At 40.9% G+C, this 25,264-nt stretch overlaps 1 protein-coding gene across 8 annotated transcripts in view; it reads left to right on the top strand.

Moving 5' to 3' along the window:
- The window catches only part of NUP98 (nucleoporin 98 and 96 precursor), a 99,211-nt gene extending 78,876 nt beyond the window's left edge, over window positions 1-20,335 (top strand). For 7 of the 8 annotated variants that reach the window (XM_024731786.1, XM_024731789.1, XM_024731788.1 and 4 more), the window contains 13 exons: window positions 68-250; window positions 975-1,131; window positions 2,824-3,253; window positions 4,586-4,815; window positions 6,151-6,417; window positions 7,455-7,612; window positions 8,394-8,537; window positions 9,311-9,453; window positions 14,321-14,542; window positions 16,836-17,077; window positions 17,540-17,694; window positions 18,755-18,866; window positions 18,979-20,335. In XM_024731786.1, coding sequence (XP_024587554.1) covers window positions 68-250; window positions 975-1,131; window positions 2,824-3,253; window positions 4,586-4,815; window positions 6,151-6,417; window positions 7,455-7,612; window positions 8,394-8,537; window positions 9,311-9,453; window positions 14,321-14,542; window positions 16,836-17,077; window positions 17,540-17,694; window positions 18,755-18,866; window positions 18,979-19,196 — 2,661 coding nt within the window. In that variant the 3' untranslated portion in view covers window positions 19,197-20,335. Of the gene's footprint in view, window positions 1-67; window positions 251-974; window positions 1,132-2,823; window positions 3,254-4,585; window positions 4,816-6,150; window positions 6,418-7,454; window positions 7,613-8,393; window positions 8,538-9,310; window positions 9,454-14,320; window positions 14,543-16,835; window positions 17,078-17,539; window positions 17,695-18,754; window positions 18,867-18,978 lie in introns of those variants that run through there. The other variant, XM_024731790.1, reaches the window with a different exon arrangement.
- The last annotated feature ends 4,929 nt before the right edge of the window (window positions 20,336-25,264 follow it).

The following is a 25,264-nucleotide window of genomic DNA, read 5'->3' as shown; positions in this document are numbered from 1 at the left end:
GTCTCGAAGCTTTGTGTCTATTTGGTGTCGTTTAATGCTGCTTCCCTGATCTTTCTGCTGTCTACAGAGCCAGAGCCCAGAGGTGGAGCAGTTAGGGAGGGTTGTGGAACTGGACAGTGACATGATAGATATCACCCAGGAGCCAGTTTTGGATTCCATGTTAGAAGAGAGCGTGCCTGAGGATCAGGAACCTGTGTCTGCCTCAACACACATTGCGTCTTCACTGGGAATTAATCCACATGTCTTACAGGTGAAGTCCTAACCCACCCTTACTACAACAGGAATCCAAACTAATATTTATCTTCCCTTCATAACATCAGGCTTTTTCTTTCATTAATCACTTAAGAGCGTTGAGTGGTCGCTGGAATGGGAAAAACCAGGAATATGGCCCATGTTTAGGCATCATTTTCCCATTCGTGGGAGGAAGGCTATAGTGAGATTCAGAAGACCTGGATTCTAACCCCAGTTTTGTAACTGTTACTGTGTGACTTTAGGCAAGTCATTTAATGTGAGCACTATAAAATATTAATTTCATTTACTTTACAGAGGGGTTTTGAAGCTCTGGAAAGTGCTCCACAGGAGTTTTGTTTGTTCATTTGTTTATTTTTTCTTTTTTTTAAATTGTAGTTACAAGTTTCTTTAAGCTCTGTCTCAACTTCCCCCCGCCTGTGCCTTTTGTCATATTATGAATTTAGCCTTGGACTTATATTTGACTTTGAAATTAATTCATTCAGCAGACGTGAGCAACTGCTGTGTGCCAGCCTCTGGTGAGACTGTATATACAAAGCAGAGGAGTTTTATATAAATTCTGTCCTTCAGGCACATACAGTGGAACAGAGTCACACAAATATACTAGCTCTGGACACAGCCTGAGACAGAGCTTTTTAAAAAATTGGTCGTTGTAAACTGCATTTTTCTTTTATGGCCTTTGGATTTGGGGGAGCACATTCATTCTATAGATATTGCCTTTTTAGATCATGAAAGCATCATTGCTTGCTGATGAAGAAGATGTAGATATGGTCCTGGATCAACGCTTCAGTCGCCTTCCTTCTAAAGCAGATACGTCTCAAGAAATCTGTTCTCCCAGGCTCCCCATTTCAGCAACTCACTCATCAAAATCCCGTTCATTAGGTACTGTAAAAGATGCTCTTTTGCAAGAAAGCTGTAAAGTCTGGCTTTTCACATATCTTCTTCTAAGCTGAGTTGACTTCTCTAGCAAACAACTCCCTAAAGGCATATGACATAATGATGCCAAGCAGAAATGTACTCTTATAAATGTACCTGTTAGGTGGGGCCAGTTTTTAAAAAACATGGTCACTGGTGCAGATGCAGAAGTTGTATGGAGAAAAAAAGCATTTGTTTTGTTGGGGGGCATGTTTTTATTTGCTTATGAGTGTGGGTTAGATAGTAAGCTCAGATTTCCTAATTTTTATCATACCTTAGAGGAATCAGCAAGTTGTCTTGCTCTGTACTCTTTTTGTGCAGTTCTAACACTATCCTTATTGCTTTCTAGGGGCAAATGTTGCTTCTTATAATGTGCAAAACTTTTCAGATTTCTACCTTTCCCTAAACCTTCCCAAATGCCCAGGACAGCAGTTGCCTGTACATTTTAAAGCTTTTCTTATCTCTTCTAGTGGGCTTGTAACTATGTGGGATTGGAGGTAGAGTATTGATATCAACAGAGGAGTTCAGCAGGTGTAATTTCAAAACGGTTTGAAAGCCAGAGGAACTACCAGGAAGATATTTGTTATATTGCCTTAAAAACTAAATTTTTGGGCTTCCCTGGTGGCGCAGTGGTTGAGAGTCTGCCTTCCGATGCAGGGGACACGGGTTCGTGCCCCAGTCCGGGAAGATCCCACATGCCGCGGAGCAGCTGGACCCATGAGCCATGGCCGCTGAGCCTGCGCATCTGGAGCCTGTGCTCCACAACGGGAGAGGCCCGCGTACCAAAAAAAAACAAAAACAAAAAACTAAATGTTTATTTTTCAATTTTTTTGAGTACCCTAGTTAACTTTCCTTTTTAAAAATACTTTAATAAAGCATCAGTTAAACATTTATAGCAAGCTTTCCCATAATGAACACTACATGAAAATCTCATACTTCAGTAACTAAGTCCTTGCTTTAGACAGGAAATACATAAAATTGGAAAACAGGCAAAAATAACAAGAACTATCCTTCTGAAAGGCATATATGCAATCACAAGATGCCTCTGAAAGGCATATATGCAATCACAGATAGGTTTCTGTTGTCTTTAAGTCTGACATTGAGCACTGGAGTGGTATGAATTTGACTTTTGATCTTACCAACTTTTTATATTGACTAGGAAAGGTTACATTTGGCATTCTGATAAGGGCATGAGTATTGGTGTCAGACTTAGCTGGGTTTATCTCTTAGTTCTGCCACTTAGTAGCTTTGTGGATTTGGACAAGTCACTTAACTGAGCCCAGTTTTCCCATCTATAAAGTGAGGACTGTAATGTTCTTCATTTAAAGTTATTGAAGGATGAAATGAAACAGTGTATATAAATGGCTTATATAGAGTCTGCTGCAGATAAGTGCTAGATAGTTTTTTTAAATAGTAGTAGTAGTAGTAGTTGTGTTATTAATGTTGTTATTGTTGGTGACATCATCATCATTAGAATTCCTGCCTTGATTTCCTGTGTGAAAGAGGAATTTCTGTAGAGTCTGATATAAGCTACTCCTGGTCATCTATATGTGATTTAAGTAGCTTAATAAAACTATAATTTCAGCCTTGATGGTTGTTGTTGTTCAAGAATCAATAGACTGTATTTTCTAATAGTCTTTTTTTTTTTCCTTATTTTAGTAGGTGGGTTACTACAATCAAAATTTGCAAGTGGAACTTTTCTTTCACCAAGTGCCTCTTTACAAGAGTGTCGCACTCCCAGAACATCGTCATTGATGAATATTCCATCCACATCCCCTTGGTCTGTCCCTCCACCCCTGACCTCTGTGTTTACGGTGCCCAGCCCAGCCCCTGAGGTTCAGTTGAAAACAGTGGGTACACGCAGACAACCAGGCCTAGTCCCTCTTGAAAAATCTGTCACCTATGGAAAGGGGAAACTCCTGATGGACCTGGCCCTATTTATGGGACGCTCATTTCGGGTTGGTTGGGGCCCTAACTGGACTCTTGCTAATAGTGGAGAACAGCTGAGTGGCCCTCAGGAACTGGAAAATCATCAGATTGCTGATTCTATGGAATATGGATTCCTGCCTAATCCAGTAGCTGTTAAATCGTGAGTCACGTATTCTTATGCTTTTTGAGAAGGGCAACGTGGTAGGTGAGAAAAAGCTTTTCATCACCAGGAGACCCATGTTCAGGGCCCTGCTTTGTGATCTTTCTAGATATATTCTTAGCACAATTTTATTTGTATAATTAAAAGCTAAAATGATTAATAGCTCCATTTGTACCATCAAGGTATGAAGAGTATAGAATAGTTATCTAATGGTTAAACTTTAGGTGGAAAAGTAACAGACTCAAAGCTAATGCTGCAGCATTCCTTGAGTTTTCATCCTTTTTACTGCATTAGTCATTTTTCTATTTTCTCACTTAGATATTGGTAATATCTTCATAAGTAAGGTATATTCTCATTAAAGCACATTCCCTGTGTCTTAGACTTAATAAGGTAAATGTATGAACTGTGGATAATCCATACACAAGTATTTGGAAATAAGATGACATCTGATAATTATACATGTTATATATCTCTACACAGTTCCCACCATTAATATTTACATATGTATGATTATAGTTCTGTATATACTTGATATACTATATATTACCATACTGATTTTATATATATATATTTAAATATATATAGTGTTCTGATAGTCATTACCTAGTATGCATACAGTTTTTTGTAAAATTTGTAACATTTTTTTATTTACTTTTCATAATTGTAACAAACTGCTATCTTTACTACAGATTGTGACTATGATCACCTATTATTATTAGTTTTGAAAGTTGATTTTGAAGAAATAAAAAATCAACAGCATCTCTTGTACCTCACAATTAGGAATATTGATCCTAAACCCAGGTTATCCATGATGTCATGATATTTTAGAGATTGTTAATGTCAGTCCTAAAAATTGGATCAAGGCTGCTCAACTGTATGCTCATCTTAATTGAGAGTCACTTCTTTAGTATCTGTAAGCTTAGCCTCATGACTTTTGATACTGATAACTCATAATGAGTTAAGTGTGGTTTGAGAAACGGGTGTCCCACAGTGGCTTTTGACCATTGGATTTCATAGTATCCATATACATGCAGAGCCATTTCCAGGTCTAATTGTACTGACTCCTATGCCTATTATAATCTGGCCTAAGAAGGCTTGGGATTCTTTTTTTTTTTTTTTTTTTAAACCTTGGGATTCTGAATGCATGGGTCAGGTCATTTGCTCAATATATATCAAATAAATTCATTATAGTTTGATATTAAGAAACAAATTTTCTTTAAAATCAAAGTGGAATGCTTTGTGTCCTATTTTGTAATTATAAAAAGAAACAAAGGTTTCATTGTAGGAAAATTCTACCATCTGTCTTTTCTTATTTGTTATTTTCTCTTGTAGCCTAACTGAGTCTCCATTCAAAGTTCATTTGGAAAAACTCAGTTTGAGGCAAAAGAAGCTGGATGAAGACCTGCAATTATACCAGACATCTCTGGAGCTTAAATTAAAACATAGCACTGTCCATGTGGATGAGCTGTGTCCTCTCATTGTCCCCAATCCGGGAGTTGCTATCATTCATGACTATGCAGATTGGGTTAAGGAAGCATCAGGAGACTTACTGGAACCACAAAGTAAGTATGGACTATACTTCTAACCCTTGATGCCCCAGGAACAGGAGTAGGAGCATATGTTCATAGGAGGACACAGTTTCCTTGTGCCAATGTAGTGGTGGATGCCTGAGCTTACACTTATCTGTAGTTGAGTTGGGATGAGCAAAATCTCAAGCAGGAAGAAATCACATCATTGTTTATCATTACTCTTAGGCCACTGTTCAAAGGAACTGTAGCCAGTCACATCCCATGGGCTTATAAAATTAGATCCCTTACCCCACCCGGAGAACATAGCAGGCGAGAGATCCTACCTAAGTCCTACCCATTCTTCCATGTCCAACTCAAGTCCCACTTGTTCTTCCCAACAACTTTGGTGGTTATAACTTCCCTTCCTGACTTCTCTCACTATTACCTCTATAATGATTCTGATCATGTTTTTCTGAACCAGTACTTCCATAAAGGGCTTTTCTAATTTGGGCACTTACTATTTCAAGTAGAAAAATTACATGTTTCACACAACATTTCATGTCACTTTTACTGAAAAATGGGGACTATTAGAATGTTCCATACCACACATTTTGGGAATTGTTTATGTTCATTTCTTTGTGTTTGCTGTAGTTGTCTTATCTCTTCAAATATGTAAGTCATCTTCCCAATGCATACTTGTAAGTAGCTTAAGGTGGTAAACAGTGCTTCCTTTTTGTTTTCCTTTGTGAGGGGCAATATAGCATTAGTGGTTAAGAGTATAGAGTTGGACTCTGAGTACTTGAGTTTGAATCCTGGCTCTGTTACATCTTGCCTGTAACCTTGAGCAAGTCACTTAATGATCTGTACCTCAGTTTCTTCATCTGTAAAATGAAGGTGGTAACTATTGTATAGTTATATTGTGTAGATGAGAGTTGGTTTACTCCTGAGTGCTTTGAACAGTATCATTTAGGCTCACTAAAATGTTAGGCTGTGCCTATAGCAGATAATAATCCCTCACAAGTTTTCAGAGCACTTTATATTTCTTAAAGCATTTTTTGAACGAATTTGATCAAATTAGAGGATTTTTCTCTATCATTTGAGACTATATGTAGGCATAATTAGGCTAGAGGAACCTGTTTAAAGGAGCCTGGAGTTACATTTGTTATGTAAGTACCATGGATACATGGAGTGAGCAGGCAATACCACACACCTCTGGAGCTTGTAAGACACAGGTGAGTGAGGTGGAGACAGATTCAGGGAAATCAACTTGAGTTGTTGTTTGGGGTATTTATTAATTTATGTATTTTTAATGCCACATTGAAGTGATCCCCTCTCTGTAGTTATTGTATGGCTTCATGTCATTGCATTATTTTCCTGTCCCTTCCTTAGTTGTGAAGCACTGGAGCCTAACGTGGACATTATGTGAAGCTCTATGGGGCCACCTGAAGGAGCTTGACAGCCAGCTGGATGAGCCCACTGAATACATTCAGATTCTGGAGCGAAGAAGAGCTTTCTCTCGCTGGCTGTCCCATACAGCTGCACCTCAAATTGAGGAGGAAGTCTCCTTAACCCGAAAAGACAACCCTGTGGAGGCTGTCTTCAGCTACCTCACGGGCAAGAGGATCAGTGAGGCCTGCTCCCTGGCCCAGCAGTCAGGTGGGGCATACCGTCCTTCTCTGCACCCCTGCCTACTTCCTATTCACTGTCCCTACCCCTTAATCGTGCGTTTGCCCTTGTCTTCTAACCCGAATGTTAAGTATAAACTTCCCAGGAAGATCGCCGGTTCCTCCAGAATAGGTAGGGACTCTGTCTTCCAGTTTTCCTTTTATAACCTTAGATAAATTTTATTTATCTATCTATTTATTTATTTTTTGGCTGTGTTGGGTCTTCGTTGCTGCGCGTGGGCTTTCTCTAGTTGCTGTGAGCAGGGGCTACTCTTCGTTGCGGTGCACGGGCTTCTTATTACAGTGGCTTCTCGTCGTGGAGCATGGGCTCTAAGCACGCGCGCGGGCCTCAGTAGTTGAGGCTCGCGGGCTCTAGAGCGCAGGCTGAGTAGTTGAGGTGCGTGGGCTTAGTTGCTCCGCGGCATGTGGGATCTTCCCGGACCAGGGCTTGAACCCATGTCCCCTGAATTGACGGTCCGATTCTTAACCACTGCGCCACCAGGGAAGTCCCTAGAATTTTTTTATTGCCTCAAGCCTTTGTACTTAAAATTTTTTATTAAAAGAGATACTGGACTCTAGAGAGTGAAAAACTCAACCATTTTCTTTATATCACACATTTGTTTTTCCTCTAGGTTTGAGTTTGCCATTTCTCAGTGTCATTATATAGTACCTGCTAGTTGGGCATGTTTACAGTTATGTCATCTCAGTTTTCACTGTAGACCTTTGAATCAAATGATACTTCCCTCCATTTTACAGATGAGGTGCCTTGTGTAGGGTCACAGAAATAATAGTAGATCTGACACTGAACTCTGTGTACTATATAATCTATATGTAATTAGTTTAAGCTACAATACTTTGAAGGTTTTCTACCCAAGCCAAAAACGTTAAGTTCTTGATCAGTATTTTAGCACTACTGCAGAGAGCAGTCAGAGGTGTTTCTTGAGGGCCAGAAGAAATAAAATAATGCCCCCAAGTGTTTTCCCAAGTCTATAAATTCTCAGTATCACCAGAGAACTGTTTCTCTTGTAGGTGATCATCGTCTTGCCCTTCTTTTATCCCAGTTGGTTGGCAGCCAGTCGGTGCGGGAGCTGCTTACTATGCAGCTGGTAGATTGGCATCAGCTCCAGGCTGACTGTTTCATCGAGGAGGAGAGACTGCGTATCTTTGCCCTCTTGGCTGGAAAACCGGTATTTTTCTCTTTTCTCATAAACTTACATAAATTTTCTCATAGATTCAGGATTGCTTGAGGTTAAGGCAAAGAGCTATCTTTGTAAATTGTACACTATTACATATAACTAAGCAACTTGTATTTAACTTTCAGCAGAAATATTTTCAAATTTTAAAATATTGTGGGGAAGAAATACTGGTTATATAGAAATTAAAATGTTAAAATTCACCATATCCTATATCATAGTGATAAACAACGTAATTCATTGTCTGTCTTTCTAGACATATTTTAAGTTTATTTTGACATATATGTGTGCATATTTACACTTGTTATATATTCAAATAAAATGAATTATATGTAGCAGTTCTGCAACCTTTTTTTTAACTTACTGAATATGATCATTTTTCATGTTGTGTGGCCTCTCTTTTTTTAATAGCCACTTCTCTTCCATTTTATGAATGATGTATCATAATTACTTTAAGCCAGTTTTCTTGCTGCCTACCCATGTTGCTTGCCATCTTAAAGTCAATTTCCGAAAATGAAATCACTGATCAGAATTTATTCACATCTTAAAGTTGGCAGCTGTGGTCAATGAGTGGTTCTCACCTCTTCTCAGCACTTAACTGTCTAAGTCCACCCTATCACCTGCTACGAAGGGACTGTGTATTTTATATCTGGATCATTAACACTGCTATTTAAATCATTTAGAATCAACTTGAGTAAGTGAGCAACGTGCAGGCCTGGCCAGTAACAAGGTAATGTATAATTTAGAGCTGTGATGGTGATTTTGTCTCCTGTAGGTATGGCAGCTCTCAGAGCAGAAGCAAATCAATGTGTGCTCACAGTTGGATTGGAAAAGGTCCCTGGCTATCCATCTTTGGTATTTGCTCCCACCAACAGCCTCCATTTCCAAGGCACTCAGCATGTATGAAGAAGCATTTCAGGTATATGTATCCAGTATAGCCAAACAAAAGAGTCCTGGTAGGATTTCTGTTTTTGCCAGAAAAGTACTACAGAGAAAAAAACCATCAAATCACATTTCATAATACTTTTTCCTAACTGCTTTTGGAAAAGTACCATAGAATTGAAATGGACACAGGAAATCTGATGGGAAACTTCTTCAAGTTTCTGCTTCTATTTTGTTTAATATGATGAGTTTCCACAATTTATTTTCTTACTGCTGTTTTCCTGCCTCAACATTGGAGGGTTTTTCTTCATTCCTAATGCTGTCTTATTCCTTCAGGAATTCCCTGAGATACAGCCTGACCTCGTGTTTAGTATAGCCCCAAATTAGCAGGTCTGAAATTTGCCTCTAAATATCACTATATCATATTCCTTGTCCATTTGGAGGTTAAAGGATTATTAATGTTTTTAATGCCATTATTTGGTTCTTCTCTTACTGTTCATTTTTATTGTCTTTGATATCATTTGCCAGAATTATCAGTATTTGTCAGGAAAAAGAGAACACTAAAAAAAATTGAGTGTAATAAGAATTGTGGCAAGAAAGGTGGTGGGGTTAGAGCTGTCTGAGGTCTTTGCCAGTCCATTGAAGGCAGATGGAATATGTCACTGATCAAAATAAGCTTAAAATCCTTGAAACACTCCTTTAGAGGATGTCGCACCATTCTTAATACACATCTGAGTAACTGAGACACAGTAGAATCTAGTGAAACATACTAGCAGCTGATGTATTGTTTTATCAAATTCTTAACTTCAGAATACCTCTGAGGGTGACAGATATGCCTGCTGCCCACTTCCCTCATACCTGGAGGACTCTGGCTTTGTGGTAGAGGAGGAGCAAGACTCACAGAGACCTCTTCAAGATGTCTGCTTTCACCTTCTAAAACTCTATAGTGACAGGTAAATCAGAGCCATATGTTACAGTCACTCGAGGGTTCCATGAGCCCTAGGGAGTCCTTTCCCTTTTATATGTGGTCAAATTGCCCAAAGTCTATATAAATTACCAAAATATAACTTACAGTAATTGAGTGCAAAGAGCATGGGAACTGGAATTAGAAATCTAAAAATTCCCATTTTAAATCAACTATACTTAAATGAAATTGTTTTTTTAAAATCTAAAAATTATTTTAATCAACTTTAATGAGATACAGTTTTACACATAATGAATTTGTGGTTTGATATGTTTTAATGTAATCTAACTACCATCACTATCAAGGTAACATGTACATTACTCTCAAAAAGTTACATCATGTCCCTTTGCAATCAGTCTACACCACAGACAGCTACTGACTGACTTTTCATTACTGTAGATTAGTTTTGCTGTTATAGAATTTTATGTAATTGGGATCATTCTGTATGTTATCTTTTGTGCCTGGCTTCTTTTACCCAGCATAGTGATTCTGAGATTTATCCATGTTAATATGTGTATCAGAAATTTATTTATTATTCATTTGTTAATGGACAGTTTTCTTGTTTGGGGCTGTTAAGAATAAAGCTGCTATGAACATTTGTATCTAAAAATGTTTGTATCATTTTGCATTCCCACCAAGATCTGTAATTGCTCCATATCCTCTTCAAAACTTGGTATTGTCAGCTTTTAAAATTTTACCATTTTAGTGGGCACATAGTGGTGTGTCATTTTTGTGTGCTTAATAAGAAATTAATATAATATATTAACATGCTATGATATCTAATCAGATAATCAAAACTATCTCAGAGCTGTCTTTTTACCTTATCAGAAATACTGAGTGGTTTTCTCCAGTCAAAAGTATTAGCTCACATCTCATTTCATTTCTTTATTTAAATACTTTCTTTTAAATTAACTATATTAATTATAGAATAATACAGTCTTTTATTGTGGTAAAATACACATAATTAAAATTGTGTTTTAATTTGCATTTCCCTAATGCCCAATGGTGGCAGGCATTTTTTCATGTGCTTATTTACCATCTATCTATATATCTTCCTTGTTGAAATCTATTTGAAACCTTTTGCCCCCCTTTTTTTAATAGGGTCGCCTAATAGTTATTGTGTTGTAATAGTTCTTTATATATTTAGGATGCAAGTCCTTTATTATAAATGTGTTTTTGCAATTATTTTCTCCCAGTACACAGGCACAGAAGTTTTACATTTTTATAAAGTCCAATTTATTGAAGTTTTTAAACTATAAAATCAGTTTCTTTAATAGATACAGAGCTGTAGAGGTTTTCTATTTATTCTTGAGTCAGTTTTGCTCATTTGTTTTTCCTAAGGAATTTGTCTGTTTCACCAAAGTCACCAAATTTATTAGCATAAAGTTCCTTATAACATTTCCATATTCTTTTATTTATTTATTTATTTATTCATTCATTCATTCATTCACTCATTTTTGACCGTGTTGGGTCTTCGTTGCTGCACGCGGGCTTTCTCTAGTTGGTGGCGAGGAGGGGCTATTCTTCGTTGTGGTGCGCGGGCTTCTCATTGTGGTGGCTTCTCTTATTGCGGAGCCACGGGTTCTAGGCGCGCGGGCTTCAGTAGTTGTTGCACATGGACTTAGTTGCTTCGTGGCATGTGGGACCTTCCTGGACCAGGGGTCGAACCCGTGTCCACTGCATTAGCAGGCAGATTCTAACCACTGAGCCACCAGGGAAGTCCCTCCTTATTCGTTTTTTAAAATTATTTATTCATTTTTGGCTGCATTGGGTCTTTGTTGCTGCACGCGGGCTTTCTCTAGTTGCAGCAAGCGGGGGCTACTCTTCATTGCGGCGCACGAGCTTCTCATTGCGGTGGCCTCTCTCGTTGCAGAGCACAGGCTCTAGGCGCACAGGCTTCAGTAGTTGCGGCACGTGGGCTCAGTAGTTGTGGCTCGCGGGCGCCAGAGCACAGGCTCAGTAGTCGTGGCACACGGGCTTAGCTGCTGCGCGGCATGTGGGATCCTCCCGAACCAGGGCTCAAACCCATGTCCCCTGCATTAGCAGGCGAACTCTTAACCACTGCGCCACCAGGGAAGCCCCCTTATTCTTTTTTAATGTCTGTAGGATGTGTGGCTGTGTCTCTTTCTTCCATGATACTGGTATTTGTGTCTTCTCTCTTTTTCTCTTGATTAGTCTGTCTCCAGCTTTCGGTTTCATTGGTTATCTCAATTAGTCAACTAGCTCAAAATGAATCATAAACCTAAATGTCAAACTTAAAACAATAACCTCTTAGAAGAAAACCTTTGCAACTGTGGGTTAGGCAAAGATTTCTTAGATACCAAACATATCCATAAAAGAAAAAATTGATAAATTGGACTTTAACAAAATTAAAAACTACTACTCATTAGACAGACTGTTAAGAGAATGAAAAGATGAGCCACAAATTGGGAGAAGATACTTGCAATTCATATATCTGTTAAAGGACTTTTATCCAGAGCATGTAAAGAATTCTCTGAACTCAATAATAAGAAAACGATCCAATTTAAAAATTGGGGAAAATATTTAAAGGGATGCTTCCCCAAAGAGGACGGACATATAAAGCCCATGAAAAGTTTTTATCAGTAGACATCAGGGACATGCAAATTAAAGCCGTCATGGGATGCCACTACCCATCTATTAGAATAGCTAAAAATTAAGACACCTGCACCAAATGTCATCATGGAAGCGGAGCATTTGGAATTCTCAACCCTGCTGGGGGAAAATGTAAAATAATACTGGCACTTGGAAAAACAGTTTGGCGGCTTAAAAAGTTAAACATATGGCTACATACATATGATCCAGCCATTCCACTCCTAGGTATTTACCCAAGAGGAATGAAAACATATGTCTATTTATATGTTGATAGCAGCTTTATTTGTAAAGGTCCAAAACAGGAAACAACCCAAATTTCCATCAACAGGGATTAGATAAGCAAATTGTGGTACATCTATTCAATGGAATACTATCTCAGCAGTAAGAAAGAATGAACTGTTGATAAAATGCAACAGCATGGTGAATCACAAAATACTTTTACTTATTTTTGAAGCGGTGAGAAAAAAAAAATACCCCCAAAAATGTACCTACTGCTTGATTCTAATTTATGTAAAACTCTGGAAAATGCAAACTAATCTATAATGATAGAAAGATCAGTGGTTGCCTGGGAAGGGTAGGTGTAGGGAGGGGCAGGAGAGAGGGATCACAGAGGGACTTAAGGAAACTTTTGGAGGTGATGGGTATGCTTGTTATCTTGACCTTGGTGGTAGTTTCACAGGTGTATATATATGTTTAAACTTATGAAAATTGTACATTCTAAATATGTACAGTTTATTGTATGTCAAATTTTCTTATTTATTTATTTATTTATTTTTGCGGTACGCGGGCCTCCCACCACCGCAGCCCCTCCCGTCGCGGAGCACAGGCCCCGAACGCACAGGCCCAGTGGCCATGGCTCACGGGCCCAGCCGCTCCGTGGCATGTGGGATCCTCCCGGACCGGGGCACGAACCCCTGTCCCCCGCATCGACAGGCGGACACTGCGCCACCAGGGGAAGCCCTGTATGTCAATTTTTTTAATGTCAAAAAAAAAGAAAAAAGGAAGAGGAAGAAAAGCATATATCTCAAAGTGTCAGAAATAGAGAAACCAAAGCCTGAATGAGATAATAAAGTGTTCTTCTCATGTAAGGCAGAATTGCTATGACTAAAACCCTTACATAAACTGTAAGGAACTGCACTGTATAATGGCCGCTATTCTCATAATACTACTTTAAATTAGTTTTTAAATATAATTACTTATTCACACTAGCCATATTTCAAGTGTTTAATGTGGCTAGTGGCTATCTTATTGGTCAAGGCAGATTATAGAACATTTCCATCATCACACAGAGTTCAGTTTGACAGCACCGGTCAAGAAAAACTACTCATTACTTGGGGAGGTGTTAGGAACTTGTAAAATGTCTGGGATCTGAGGTGAAAGGGAAAAGTTTTGGTTGATAATCAAGGCCCAGGTCTTTAAAACTTTTAGGTGTGGGATCTTAGTTCTTACTGTTCTTATGGTCTGGGACTTGGAAGCTAAGAACATAAAACAACAACAAAGAAGACTAGTTAGCTGTTCAAACAAACAGGTGAAGTAGCATTCCAGCAACTTCAGATAGTAAAACAACCTGAAAGATACTATATATATTTTTTGATCTTTATTGGAGTCTAATGGCTTCACAATACTGTGTTAATTTCTGTTGTACAACAAAGTGAATCAGCCATATGCATACATATGTCCCCATATCCCCTCCCTCTTGCGTCTCCCTCCCTCCCATCCTCCCTATCCCACACCTCTAGGTCATTGCAGGGCACCGAGCTGATCTCCCTGTGCTATGCGACTGCTTCCCACTAGCTAATTTCTTTATCCATTCATCTGTTGATGGACATTTAGGTTGGTTCCATGTCCTGGCAATTGTAAATAGTGCTGCAGTGAACATTGTGGTACATGTCTCTTTTTGAATTAACGTGTATTTTCAAAATTGTTAAGAAAAGTAATTGATACTACAGTGAAAGAATGGAAGGGAGAGAGTTGTGAAGACTCCCTGTACCAGGATGGTAAAAATAGACCAAACAACTACCAGCACACCTGGTAGAAGAGCCACCGAAGACGAGGTGCCTTGGTTTTTGGTAGATCGGTAATGTGGCTGAACCTAGAGGAGGAAGACTATAAGGCTTATGATGCTTCTGCTCCCGGCTGCCTGCCTTTATTGTTTTGTAAGCTGTAGCTGAGACAGTTGACTCGTCCAGTACAGGTGGGCTGCTAGCTGGGTTTGGTAACTCTCAGCACATTCTCCTTTGCAGACATTATGATCTCAACCAGCTGCTGGAGCCTCGAAGCATAACAGCAGATCCTTTGGACTACCGTCTAAGCTGGCACTTGTGGGAGGTGCTGCGGGCTCTTAACTACACCCATCTCTCAGAGCAGTGTGAGGGTGTGCTGCAGGCCAGTTATGCTGGCCAGCTGGAAAGTGAGGGGCTCTGGGAGTGGGCCATCTTTGTCCTCCTGCACATTGACAACTCAAGGTGAGTAAGAAGCCATCAAACACACTGGTTGCATCCAGCGCTACAGGGCAATGCCAAAGGAATCAGTCTCTTAGGGTTCAGTTCAGCAAGTAAGTGTTTAGAATGTATTTTTGGGTCCAGCCTTGTGATAAACCTTAAGACAGTTCAAGCTGCAGCCCAGACTGTCTCTGTATTCATGTGAACACGTTAGAAAGAAGATTGCCTTTGATTAAGTGCCAAATCGTGCTATTTATCATAAGGCCTCCCAGTAGTCCGAGAAGGGAGAAGAGATCTCTGTGAACTGCAGAATCTCTGAGTCTCTCTAGAGATAAGATTCAAAGTATGTGTAAAATTGGTATAGGAAATAATTAAGTGGGAAGGAAAGATATGCCCGGGTGGAGAAACCCCATTAACTAGGCACAAATTACTTGAATGTGGCATGTTTAGAATTATGCAGAAATAGTGCTGTCCGAGTTGGATCTGTGGAGTAATGGTTGGCAGGGAGGGCCCCTACTTTCTCTTTACTGGCCCTTCCCTTTCCATCCACCCACCCCTATCCCTCAAGTTTGATAGTGTTGTATTTACCTATTTACCAATACAATCTTGCTTAGATGTGTAATGTTTTGGTTCTTTGTGCTGAACAAAAACCAGAGAAACATCTCTGTTCCATGCTTTGAATGAGATGAAGTTGGAGGTTTTTTGTTAATGGTAGCAGCATGGCATAACACTAAGAACAAAAACATTTATATAATACTTTGTTATATAATGCTTTTATATATCTTTATACACTCTTGCAAGTACTTTAAATATATTAACTCACTGAATGCTCATAATGAACCTATGAGACACTCTTACTGTCTATTTTATAGATGAGCAACCCAAGGGATAGAGAGATTAGGTAACTTTTGTTCAAGGTCACATAGCTACTAAATGGCAGAGTGAGCCTTTCAACTCAAGACACCCAGAGTCTGTGCTCTTAATCATTGTACTATTCTATCTGTCATGTCTTAGGGTATGGAAAGAAGTTGTTTTGTAGTCAGAGCTTTCTAAATTCTGGCTCCACCATGTACTCACTTTGACCTAAGGTAGAGCTTACTTCACTTTTGACTTAGAGTAAAGACACTCTGTAGACCTCAGTTTTTTAAAATATTAATCTCTATTCAAAGGTGACTGTGGAATTAAAAGTGTAAAGCATCCAGCACAACCTTACTTTTAAGGAATTTCTCTTTCCTCTTGCTCCTTACCAGGAAACAAAATGACCCCAGAATTTTCCTCTGAGTTTATTTAAACACACTCATGGAGAATTTCACATGGTAAAAGGCTGGCTGATGGGATGATTGATGATTGGCTGTGGGAAAGCAGATCCTATTTCCTAAAGGGGAGGAAAAAAGGAGGCAGTTGTCATGAGATTGGGAGTCCTTTGAAAAAGCTAGGAGTTGAGAAAAGAATCTAAGATGAGGAGAATAGCTTTGATCTGAAATTAAAATGACTGATCCTTTGGCCCAGACACAGAAGGACTCTATTTAAGTGGCCTTGAGAGCAGAAAGATTGAGTTTAGCCTAAGTCTAGCAGTAAAGAGAAAATGAATTAGGAAGGCTGATGACTTTTAAGGGAAAAAACGACCTGGAAGAGACCTTATGTTTAAAAACTACTTTGTTTTCTTGCATTGACCACGTAAGAGAGAGGGCAGGGAGGAGGTTAGGAATAAACTGCAGAGTGCTTGGGGGATCTAGAATTCCCCTATCCCAGTCCTTCATCTCCTGTTAGAGAAAGGAAACAAAGAAATGAGCCTACTGAGATGAACACACACACACTACTATATATAAGATCGATAAACAACAAGGACCTACTATAGAGAACAGGGAACTCTACTCAATATTCTGTGATAACCTATATGAGAAAAAAATCTAAAAAAGAATGAATATATGTACATGTATAACTGAATCACTTTGCTGTACACCTGAAACTAACACAACATTGTAAATCAACTGTACTCCAATAAAATTTTTAAAAAGGAAAGAAATGAGCCGAGTCAGGAGAAAACCTTTTCAGGGTAGTGGGCAACCTTCCCAAGAGTATTCGTTTTCAGACTTTTTTGACCTTGAAAATATAATGTTTTTACAGAATGCTTCTATTCTGTTTCATTTTAAAAATTAATGCTGGTGTGATAGCTTTTTAAATGAAGTTTGAGGTGATCCGCTAAGGGTCAGGACCTGCAGTTTAAGAGACTGCCTCACGGGCCACTGAGCTGTCTGAGGCAGCCTTCTCCATCAGTGAGAATAAGATTTATCCCAGCTGACCTTTCCTCCTATAGCATGCGTGAGAAGGCTGTTCGAGAGCTGCTTACGCGGCACTGCCAACTGTTGGAGACCCCTGAATCATGGGCTAAGGAGATTTTCCTGACCGAGAAGCTTTGTGTGCCTGCTGAGTGGATTCATGAGGCCAAAGCAGTGCGAGCACACATGGAATCCGACAGGCACTTGGAGGCCCTCTATTTATTTAAAGCGGGGCACTGGAACCGCTGCCACAAACTCGTCATCCAGCACTTAGCTTCTGGTGAGTGCTTCAGACTAGGGCCTGTGTCTCCTGGAATTACCCCCAATTCTTCCAGTCTCTGAGCCCATGATGAGTCAGGCCAGAAATGATGATCAGAACAGGGTATGGCAGACTTGAATCAGATCACACTTTGTAAAAGCTCTCTGTGCAGAAGATGCTTGGTAAGGGTGAGGGGCGGGGTCAACAGCAATATTGTTACATTCCCATTTGCCAGGAATATTCTTGATGTTCACTAATTATGTTAAACTCTTTGTTTATTTAGGGAGTTTTATTCAGCAACACCAGAAATATCTGTTTGGGAAACTGAAGCTAGAAATTCTTCACAGTTTTCTTAAGAGAATTTCAAAATATCTACTGTAATTCTCAAGTCTGACCCAACATAATTTTCCCTTTCTTCCTGTCTTAGATCTTTCTTCCATGTCCTTCCTTTGTGCACTTTTGGTCAATGTTTTGTTTCTTCAGATGCCATTATTAACGAGAACTATGACTACCTGAAGGGGTTCTTGGAAGACCTGGCACCCCCGGAGCGCAGCAGCCTAATCCAGGACTGGGAGACATCTGGGCTTGTTTACCTGGACTACATTCGGGTCATCGAAATGCTCCATCATATACAGCAGGTGCCTGAGTTCCTTAAACCACGGCCTAGTTTCCCCTTTCCCTGGCCCACAGAGCCATAGCGACCTCCAAAGACTTGAGCAACGACTTAAAAAACTCATTGACAGAGATAGCACTGTCAGTGTAGGAGGGATTTTTTTTTTTTTTTTTTGCGGTACGCGGGCCTCTCGCTGTTGTGGCCGCAACCGTTGCAGAGCACAGGCTCCGGATGTGCAGGCTCAGCGGCCATGGCTTACGGGCCCAGCCGTTCCACAGCATGTGGGATCCTCCCGGACTGGGGCACGAACCCGTGTCCCTCTGCATCGGCAGGCGGACTTTCAACCACTGCGCCACCAGGGAAGCCCAGGAGGGATATTTTGATGAAGCTAATTTGATGTAGTTACTATGACAGCTCTATCAAAACTTTAAAACGTTTTTTGGTGCTTATTGCCAAGTAGTGTGTACAATGGACATTCCTAAGCCTTGTCCATAGTCAGTCTCCTCCCCTTGTTCTCATCTTTTCCCCTAGTTTTAAATGAGAAGCTTAGGGTTGAGAGATAAAGTAAGGTCAGAGATTTGGTGAGGATGTTTCACATAACATTTGGCATGAAAGTAATTGATTTCTGTTGTTAACAAAGCCACAATTCCTGTTACTATCTGCATAATTAAATGCTGATTCTTAGTTGGAGTCAGGAGACTTAAATTAAGTGCTGGCTTGGGCTCCACCTCTCACTGTGTGCTCTTAAGAAATCAATACCATGTTTGTGAACCCAGATTTATGTAGATTTTTGGTGCAGTGTTAAAGCCTAATAGTTACATGGTTCACGAATGGTGATTTCAAGACTTGCCCAATCCTAGGCCCTGTACACTATATTGTTTTCCTGTTATGTATAATTGCTAAGGTCTCATCTTATCCTCAGCGACTAGACTGGATGGTGGTGACATGGCACTGCCGGCCAGCTTCTTGGGTTTTCCCCTCCCTCACCTCACTCTTGTTTCAGAGTGTTGCATAGTCAGTCTGTGGGTAGGATTGGAGTGATGGGAGCTCCTCTTGGCCTAATTGGTTCCTCTGCTTCTTTGTAGGTGGATTGCTCAGGTTATGAGCTAGAGCAGTTACATACCAAAGTGACCTCACTGTGCAACCGGATAGAGCAGATCCAGTGTTACAATGCCAAGGATCGCCTGGCTCAGTCAGGTCAGCCTCTCGCCTCCTCCCCCTTCCTGCCTGCTCATTGCCTGTCTTTATGATCATTATACCCACATCTCACCCCCAGTTCTTTGGTGCTTACTCTGCTCTCTTTCTCCAGACATGGCCAAACGTGTAGCCAACCTGCTGCGGGTGGTACTGAGCCTTCAGCATGCCCCTGATGCAACCTCCGACTCAACGCCAGACCCTCAGCGAGTCCCTTTGCGCCTGTTGGCTCCCCACATTGGCCGGCTCCCCATGCCTGAGGACTATGCCTTGGAGGAACTGCGCAGTCTCACACAGTCCTACCTGCGGGAACTGACTGTGGGGAGCCAGTGAGCCCCAGCCTCCACGCACCACACTCACATGCCGATTCACACTCACTGCGCAGAGGTCCCCTACGCTGAGTTGATTGGCACCATTTGCCATTCTCTGGGTTGGCCATGGAATCCACCCTCCCTTCCTGCTGCCCAAGCAGCAGCCTCCAGTTGTTCACGGCTTTCTTAATACTAAACACAGCATAAGGGCTTTTGGAACCCCCAAAAAAGGATCCAAGTCTCTTTTTTACCATCCTCAAGACTATTCTTTTTTTTTTTTCCCTTTCTTTTTGTAAATGGTCAGTAAAGCGTCGGTAAAGCACCTTTGGCAGAATTCCCGCACCCCCTGAGAACCAGGGAATGCTTTTCCTCCCTCAGCCATTCTGGATCTTGTGACTCGATGCCAAACTGCTACCCTACTCCTACTCCTGCCCTTTTATACTAGGACTCTTTAGAAGGAGTGGGACAGGTGATGGGACAAATGTGTTGACCTAGGACTGTCCTCCCTTAAGTGAACTATCCACAGAAGGAAGGAGAATCTGTCTCTGAAGTAGATTGTTGATTAACACTGACTTTTGGCGTCAGAAGAGAGTTGGACTGAATTAGGAAGCAGAACAGGGTCTTTCTGACCCATTTAGGGTAGAAGTGAGTGCCTGCCATCGAGGGGTGGGGCTTCAAGGCTTGATTGTTCTTCCTGCCTTGAACGTTCTGTGAACACCAAACCTTCCCCGTGCAGGAGCTCTTGGTACCAGATCACACATCTCTGGGAAACTCCCAGAATTCAGTTTGGTGCCTGGTTTTCAGTCATCTTGCTAGGCCTCCTGTCTGGATTTGCCTGAAGAGTTTGGATGAAACATGGCAGGTTGGGTAGCCCTCCCTGTCCCTCCCACTTTAGCCCAGAGCATTTCCCACCCTCCATTTACAGTCCCAGATGGTGAAACCATCACTGAGGCAGGCAAGGATCTGGGCTTCAGGGGGAGGCAGGGGGCTTTTGCTACACTGCTGCCCACAGCTGTGGGGAGCCCCAGGTAACGGTCTGAGACTGTGGTGTGAGGGCTGTCACAGACAACATGGCATGCCTCCCTGGGTCTTCATGCATGAAGATTACAGAAAGGATTTTATTAAAAAGTGTGTATATATATATATATATATATATATATATATATATATATATGACCTAGATTATTTTCCTCTTTTTCTGAAGCTACTTTCTTAAAAAAAATAAAATGAAATGTTTATAGCATTCCTGGTATTGGCTTTCCTTTTGTGGTTTTGAGCCTTCTTGTCCCAAGGAGCTTTATGGTGGCCTTGTTTAATTTGTACTCTAAAGAGAGACTGACCGTGGGTTAATGAGAGAATAGTTGCAGACTAGATCAAAGGCTAGGTTTATAAGAGTCAATTTTGGGGTGAGGGGGTTGAGATTATTGATGGATCCTGACTGCTATACATTTATTTTTATGCGCTTGGATTCCTAGTGGGGAATGGGGCAGGGTTTCAAATTGCCCAGTGGTATATACTTAGTATTCAAAGCCTCTCTGCTCTGGGGTTTTTGTTTTTAAACCTTGGCACTTCATCTTTCAGCTTCCATTGTGTAAAAGAGATAATGATCCCTGATGTTGCTGCTTCACAGAGCTGTGCTTGAGAGGGATCAAATGAGGCTGATGAGTAGGTTGGTTGGTTGGTTGTGTTAAATTGAAGCTATGAGCAATTTCCAATGAGGATTAGGCCAAAGATTTCTGGGACGTCGATGAGATGAGCAAGCAGTGGCTGGGGCTTCCCTTTAATTTGGGCCCCTGAGGATAAGGGTTACTCAGCTGGGAATCTCCCACCATTACTGACTGACTGTGAACCTGAGCAAGTGAGTCACGGAGCATTTGCTGGACTTAGAGCAAAGAATTTGTTCTGTGTTCCTCACCAGAGGTGTTTTGTGAAAAGTGAGTGCTTTAGAAGTGGTTTGCCTTTAGAAATGTTAAGCACTGTGAATATGGGCAGTATTTCCTCTTAGGACAGGTATTTCTTTTAAAAAAAAAAAAAGACAAAAAAAACCCTCTAAGTCAAATATTTATCACAGCAGCTATTTGCATCACAGAGAATAGACTTAAAGTGAACAATAAAGATGATAAGCAGTCTCTTCTATGTTTCAAAATCGCATTGAAACATATTTTTAAAAATTTAAGTTTCTCAAAAATATAAAAATAAGAACCAGTTGTCTCAAAACTCAACAGATCTGTGGAATCCACAACTTCATACAATGTTCAAAGTATTTCCTCAGCAGAATGCTGGAATAATGCCAAAATCAAAGTTAATAGAGGTCTGGAGATTAAATGTTGGATTAGAGCCAAGACCTGCAGGTGTAGCTGGTCTTTTTTAGATGTTTGACTCGTTTTGTTACTTTGTATTTCCAGGAAATTACTTCAGATTTTTTAAATTTGTTGTCTTTCAGAGAACCAGCTCTCAGACTTAACAGTTTTATTGGAGTTCTGTATTGTAATATATTCATTTCTGCTTTAAACATTCATTTCTTATGCTTTCCTAAGGGTTTTTAAAAATCTTTTATTGTAGAAATTTTCACCCATGCAAAAATAAAATGTCTCAGTTTTTCAATCTTATTTAATCTTTACCCCCATTCTTATTCCTACCCACGCACCCACCATGGTATTTCTTTCTTTTTTTTTTTTTTTTAATTTATTTTGACTGCATTGGGTCTTTGTTGCTGTGCGTGGGCTTTCTCTAGTTGCAGTGAGTGGGGGCTACTCTTCATTGTGGTGTGTGGGCTTCTCATTGCGGTGGCTTTTCTTGCTGCGGAGCGCGGGCTCTAGGCACGTGGGCTTCAGTAGTTGTGGCTTGCGGGCTCTAGAGTGCAGGCTCAGTAGTTGTGGCGACCGGGCTTAGTTGCTCTGCAGCATGTGGGATCTTCCCGGACCAGGGCTTGAACCCGTGTCCCCTGCATTGGCAGGCGGATTCTTAACCACTGTGCCACCAGGGAAGTCCCTCACTATGGTATTTCTAAGGGAGATCATCATTTCATCAATACCTAAGCATTTCTAAGATAAATTTTTATAAATATAATCACAATACCATTGTCGTACCTAACAAAATTAACAGTAATTCCAAAATATTAACTAATACTCTCTGCATTTTCGAATTCCCCAGTTGTCTCAAAAGTAAAATCTTACTACAGTTGATCTGTTTAAATTAAATCAGGATCTAAACAGTGTCCACACTTTGCATTTGGCTGATAAGTCTCTTAAATCTCTTTTAACCTATTAACAGTTCTCCTCTCTCCTTTTTTAAATGCCCTTTATTTGATGAAGTACTGGGACATTCATCCTTTAGCATAGAGGGCCAGGGGCTTCTAGATTTGGCTGCTTGTGCCTCTACCTCCCTTACTTGCTGTATACCACTGGTTAGATCTAGAGACTTGATTAGATTCAGGGTCCTTCTCATAGGTAGTGCTGTGTTTCATCACTACGGAAGACACTGTCTTGCTGTTCTACTTTTAGTGATGTTAAGATTATTGATTCAGGTGTTGTCAGCCTGATTCACCCTTTCTAAAGCTTCCATCAACCTTCCACCTAATAATCATGACCAAGATTCACTGTTTCATCATCGCACATTCCTTATCTTTTTATATGTGATGATTCAGTATTTTCAAAATAGAGACTAAAATCAGTTGTTGTTCAGGTACTTTTTTTTTTCCAAAATGGCTTTTTAAAAATAACCCACCAACTTTATTTTAAAATAAATTTATTTTTGGCTACTTTACTGCTTTGTTGCTGTGCGCGGCTTTCTTTAGTTGCGGCGAGCGGGGGCCACTCCTCGTTGCCATGTGCGGGCTTCTCACTGCAGTGGCCTCTCTCGTTGCGGAGCACGGGCTCTAGGCGCGTGGGCTCAGTAGTTGTGGCTCTAGAGCACAGGCTCAGTAGTTGTGGCGCATGGGCCTAGTTACCCTGCAGCATGTAGGATCTTCCCAGACCAGGGCTCAAACCTGTGTCCCTTGCATTGGCAGGCGGATTCTTAACCACTGCACCACCAGGGAAGCCCCCCCACCAACTTTTAGAATTATTTTTTTCAAATTAACATTTTTACCCTAAAACACACTAAATATGTTATAAGAAATATTTCACCATTTTTTCAGGTAAACATACCAATTTTTCTGTAACTCTCCAGTCTATTCTATGTATGTGATATTTCCATGTGTTTTGAAGCACTCTTGAATTTAGCCTTTATTTTGGCCTAAAGGTATTCTGCAAAATGTTGCTTTTAAATGTAATTTGAGGGTAAGACAACCTTGTGCCCCCAAAAGATTGAATAACTGCTGAAGAAAATGGTACGGAAAGAAAAATGCATCTTTTACTCCGACACCCATCCCTACAACATCTGCCACTCTTTTTTTTTTTTTAATTTATTTATTTTATTTTTGGCTGTGTTGGGTCTTTGTTGCTGCATGTGGGCTTTCTGTAGTTACGGTGGGGGGGTTACTCTTGGTTGCGGTGTGTGGGCTTCTCATTGCAGTGGCTTCTCTTGTGGAGCACGGGCTCTAGGCGCGCGGGCTTCAGTAGTTGTGGCACACAGGCTTAGTTTCTCTGCGGCATGTGGGATCTTCCTGGACCAGGGCTCGAACCCGTGTCCCCTGCATTGGCAGGTGGATTCCCAACCACGGCACCACCAGAGAAGCCCTGCCACTCACTCTTAAGTCTTGTCTTCCTCCTTTGTTTTTGTTTTGTTTTTTTGGTTTTGGTTTGGTTTTTTGGCCGTGCCGCATGGCATGCGGCTTCCCGCATGGCATGCGGCTTCCCGCATGGCCTGCGGCTTCCCGCATGGCATGCGGCTTCCCGCATGGCCTGCGGCTTCCCGCATGGCATGCGGCTTCCCGCAAGGCATGCGGCTTCCCGCATGGCATGCGGCTTCCCGCATGGCGGGATCTTTAGTTGCGGCATGTGAAATCTTAGTTGCAGCATGTGGCATCTAGTTCACTGACCAGGGATCAAACCTGGGCCCCCTGCATTGGGAGCACAGAGACTTAGCCACTGGACCACCAGGGAAAAGTCCCTACCTACTCATTCTTGATAGTCCTCTTGTTTTCGTTTTTCAGTCCTCATTTATTTCTTAAATCATATTACATATACTTAATATTTTGTTTTTAAAAGAGGCAGTATAATTGTAGTATAATGTAGTGTAGGGATGGACTGTTTACCCCAATTATGTTCAAATCCTGGGTCGACTGGAATATCCTATGGAATCTTGGCTAAGTTATTTCCTGTGCCTCAGTTACCTCATTTGTAAAATGGAATCAATAATAGTATTTACTTCATAGGGTGTTGTGAGAATTATGGATTAATATATGTTAAAGTGCTTAGAGCACTGCCCAAAATATATTAGCTACTCAAATTATCATTAATATGTCCAATATCTGTGATCTCTTGCTTGTTTCTATGAGTGTTTTTGTTTCAGCTAACTCATTCATGATGGATTATGATTTTTTTAATATTAATTTATTTGGCTGTGCAGGGTCTTAGCTGAGGCACGAGGGATCCTTAGTTGCAGCATGTGGGATCCAGTTCCCCGACCAGGGGTCAAACCCGGGCCCCCCGCACTGGGATCTCAGAGTCCTAACCACTGGACCATCAGGGAAGTCCCAATATTTTTTTTTTTTTTTTTTTTTTTTTTGCTGTACGCGGGCCTCTCACTGCTGTGGCCTCTCTCCCGTTGTGGAGCACAGGCTCCGGATGCTCAGGCTCAGCAGCCATGGCTCACGGGCCCAGCCGTTCCACGGCATGTGGGATCCTCCCGGACCGGGGCACGAACCTGTGTCCCCTGCATCAGCAGGCGGACTCTCAACCACTGCGCCACCAGGGAAGCCCCCCCAATATTTTTGATAACATCTTTATTGAGATAGAATTCACATGCCATACAATTACGCATTTAATGCGTACAATTAGTTTCGCTATATTCACAGAGTTGTGCAGCCATCACCACACAATCAATTTTAGAACATTTTCATCCTCCTAAAAAGAAACGCCATAGCTTTCAGCCATAATTCCCCAACTTTCCCAGACCTACACAACCACTAATCTACTTCCTATCTCT

The sequence above is a fragment of the Neophocaena asiaeorientalis genome, unplaced genomic scaffold, assembly GCF_003031525.2.
Source record: "Neophocaena asiaeorientalis asiaeorientalis breed wild unplaced genomic scaffold, Neophocaena_asiaeorientalis_V1.1 scaffold232, whole genome shotgun sequence".
Lineage (NCBI taxonomy): Eukaryota > Metazoa > Chordata > Mammalia > Artiodactyla > Phocoenidae > Neophocaena > Neophocaena asiaeorientalis.
The sequence above is the reverse complement of the archived record's forward strand: the minus strand, read 5'-3'. Positions and strand labels throughout refer to the sequence as shown.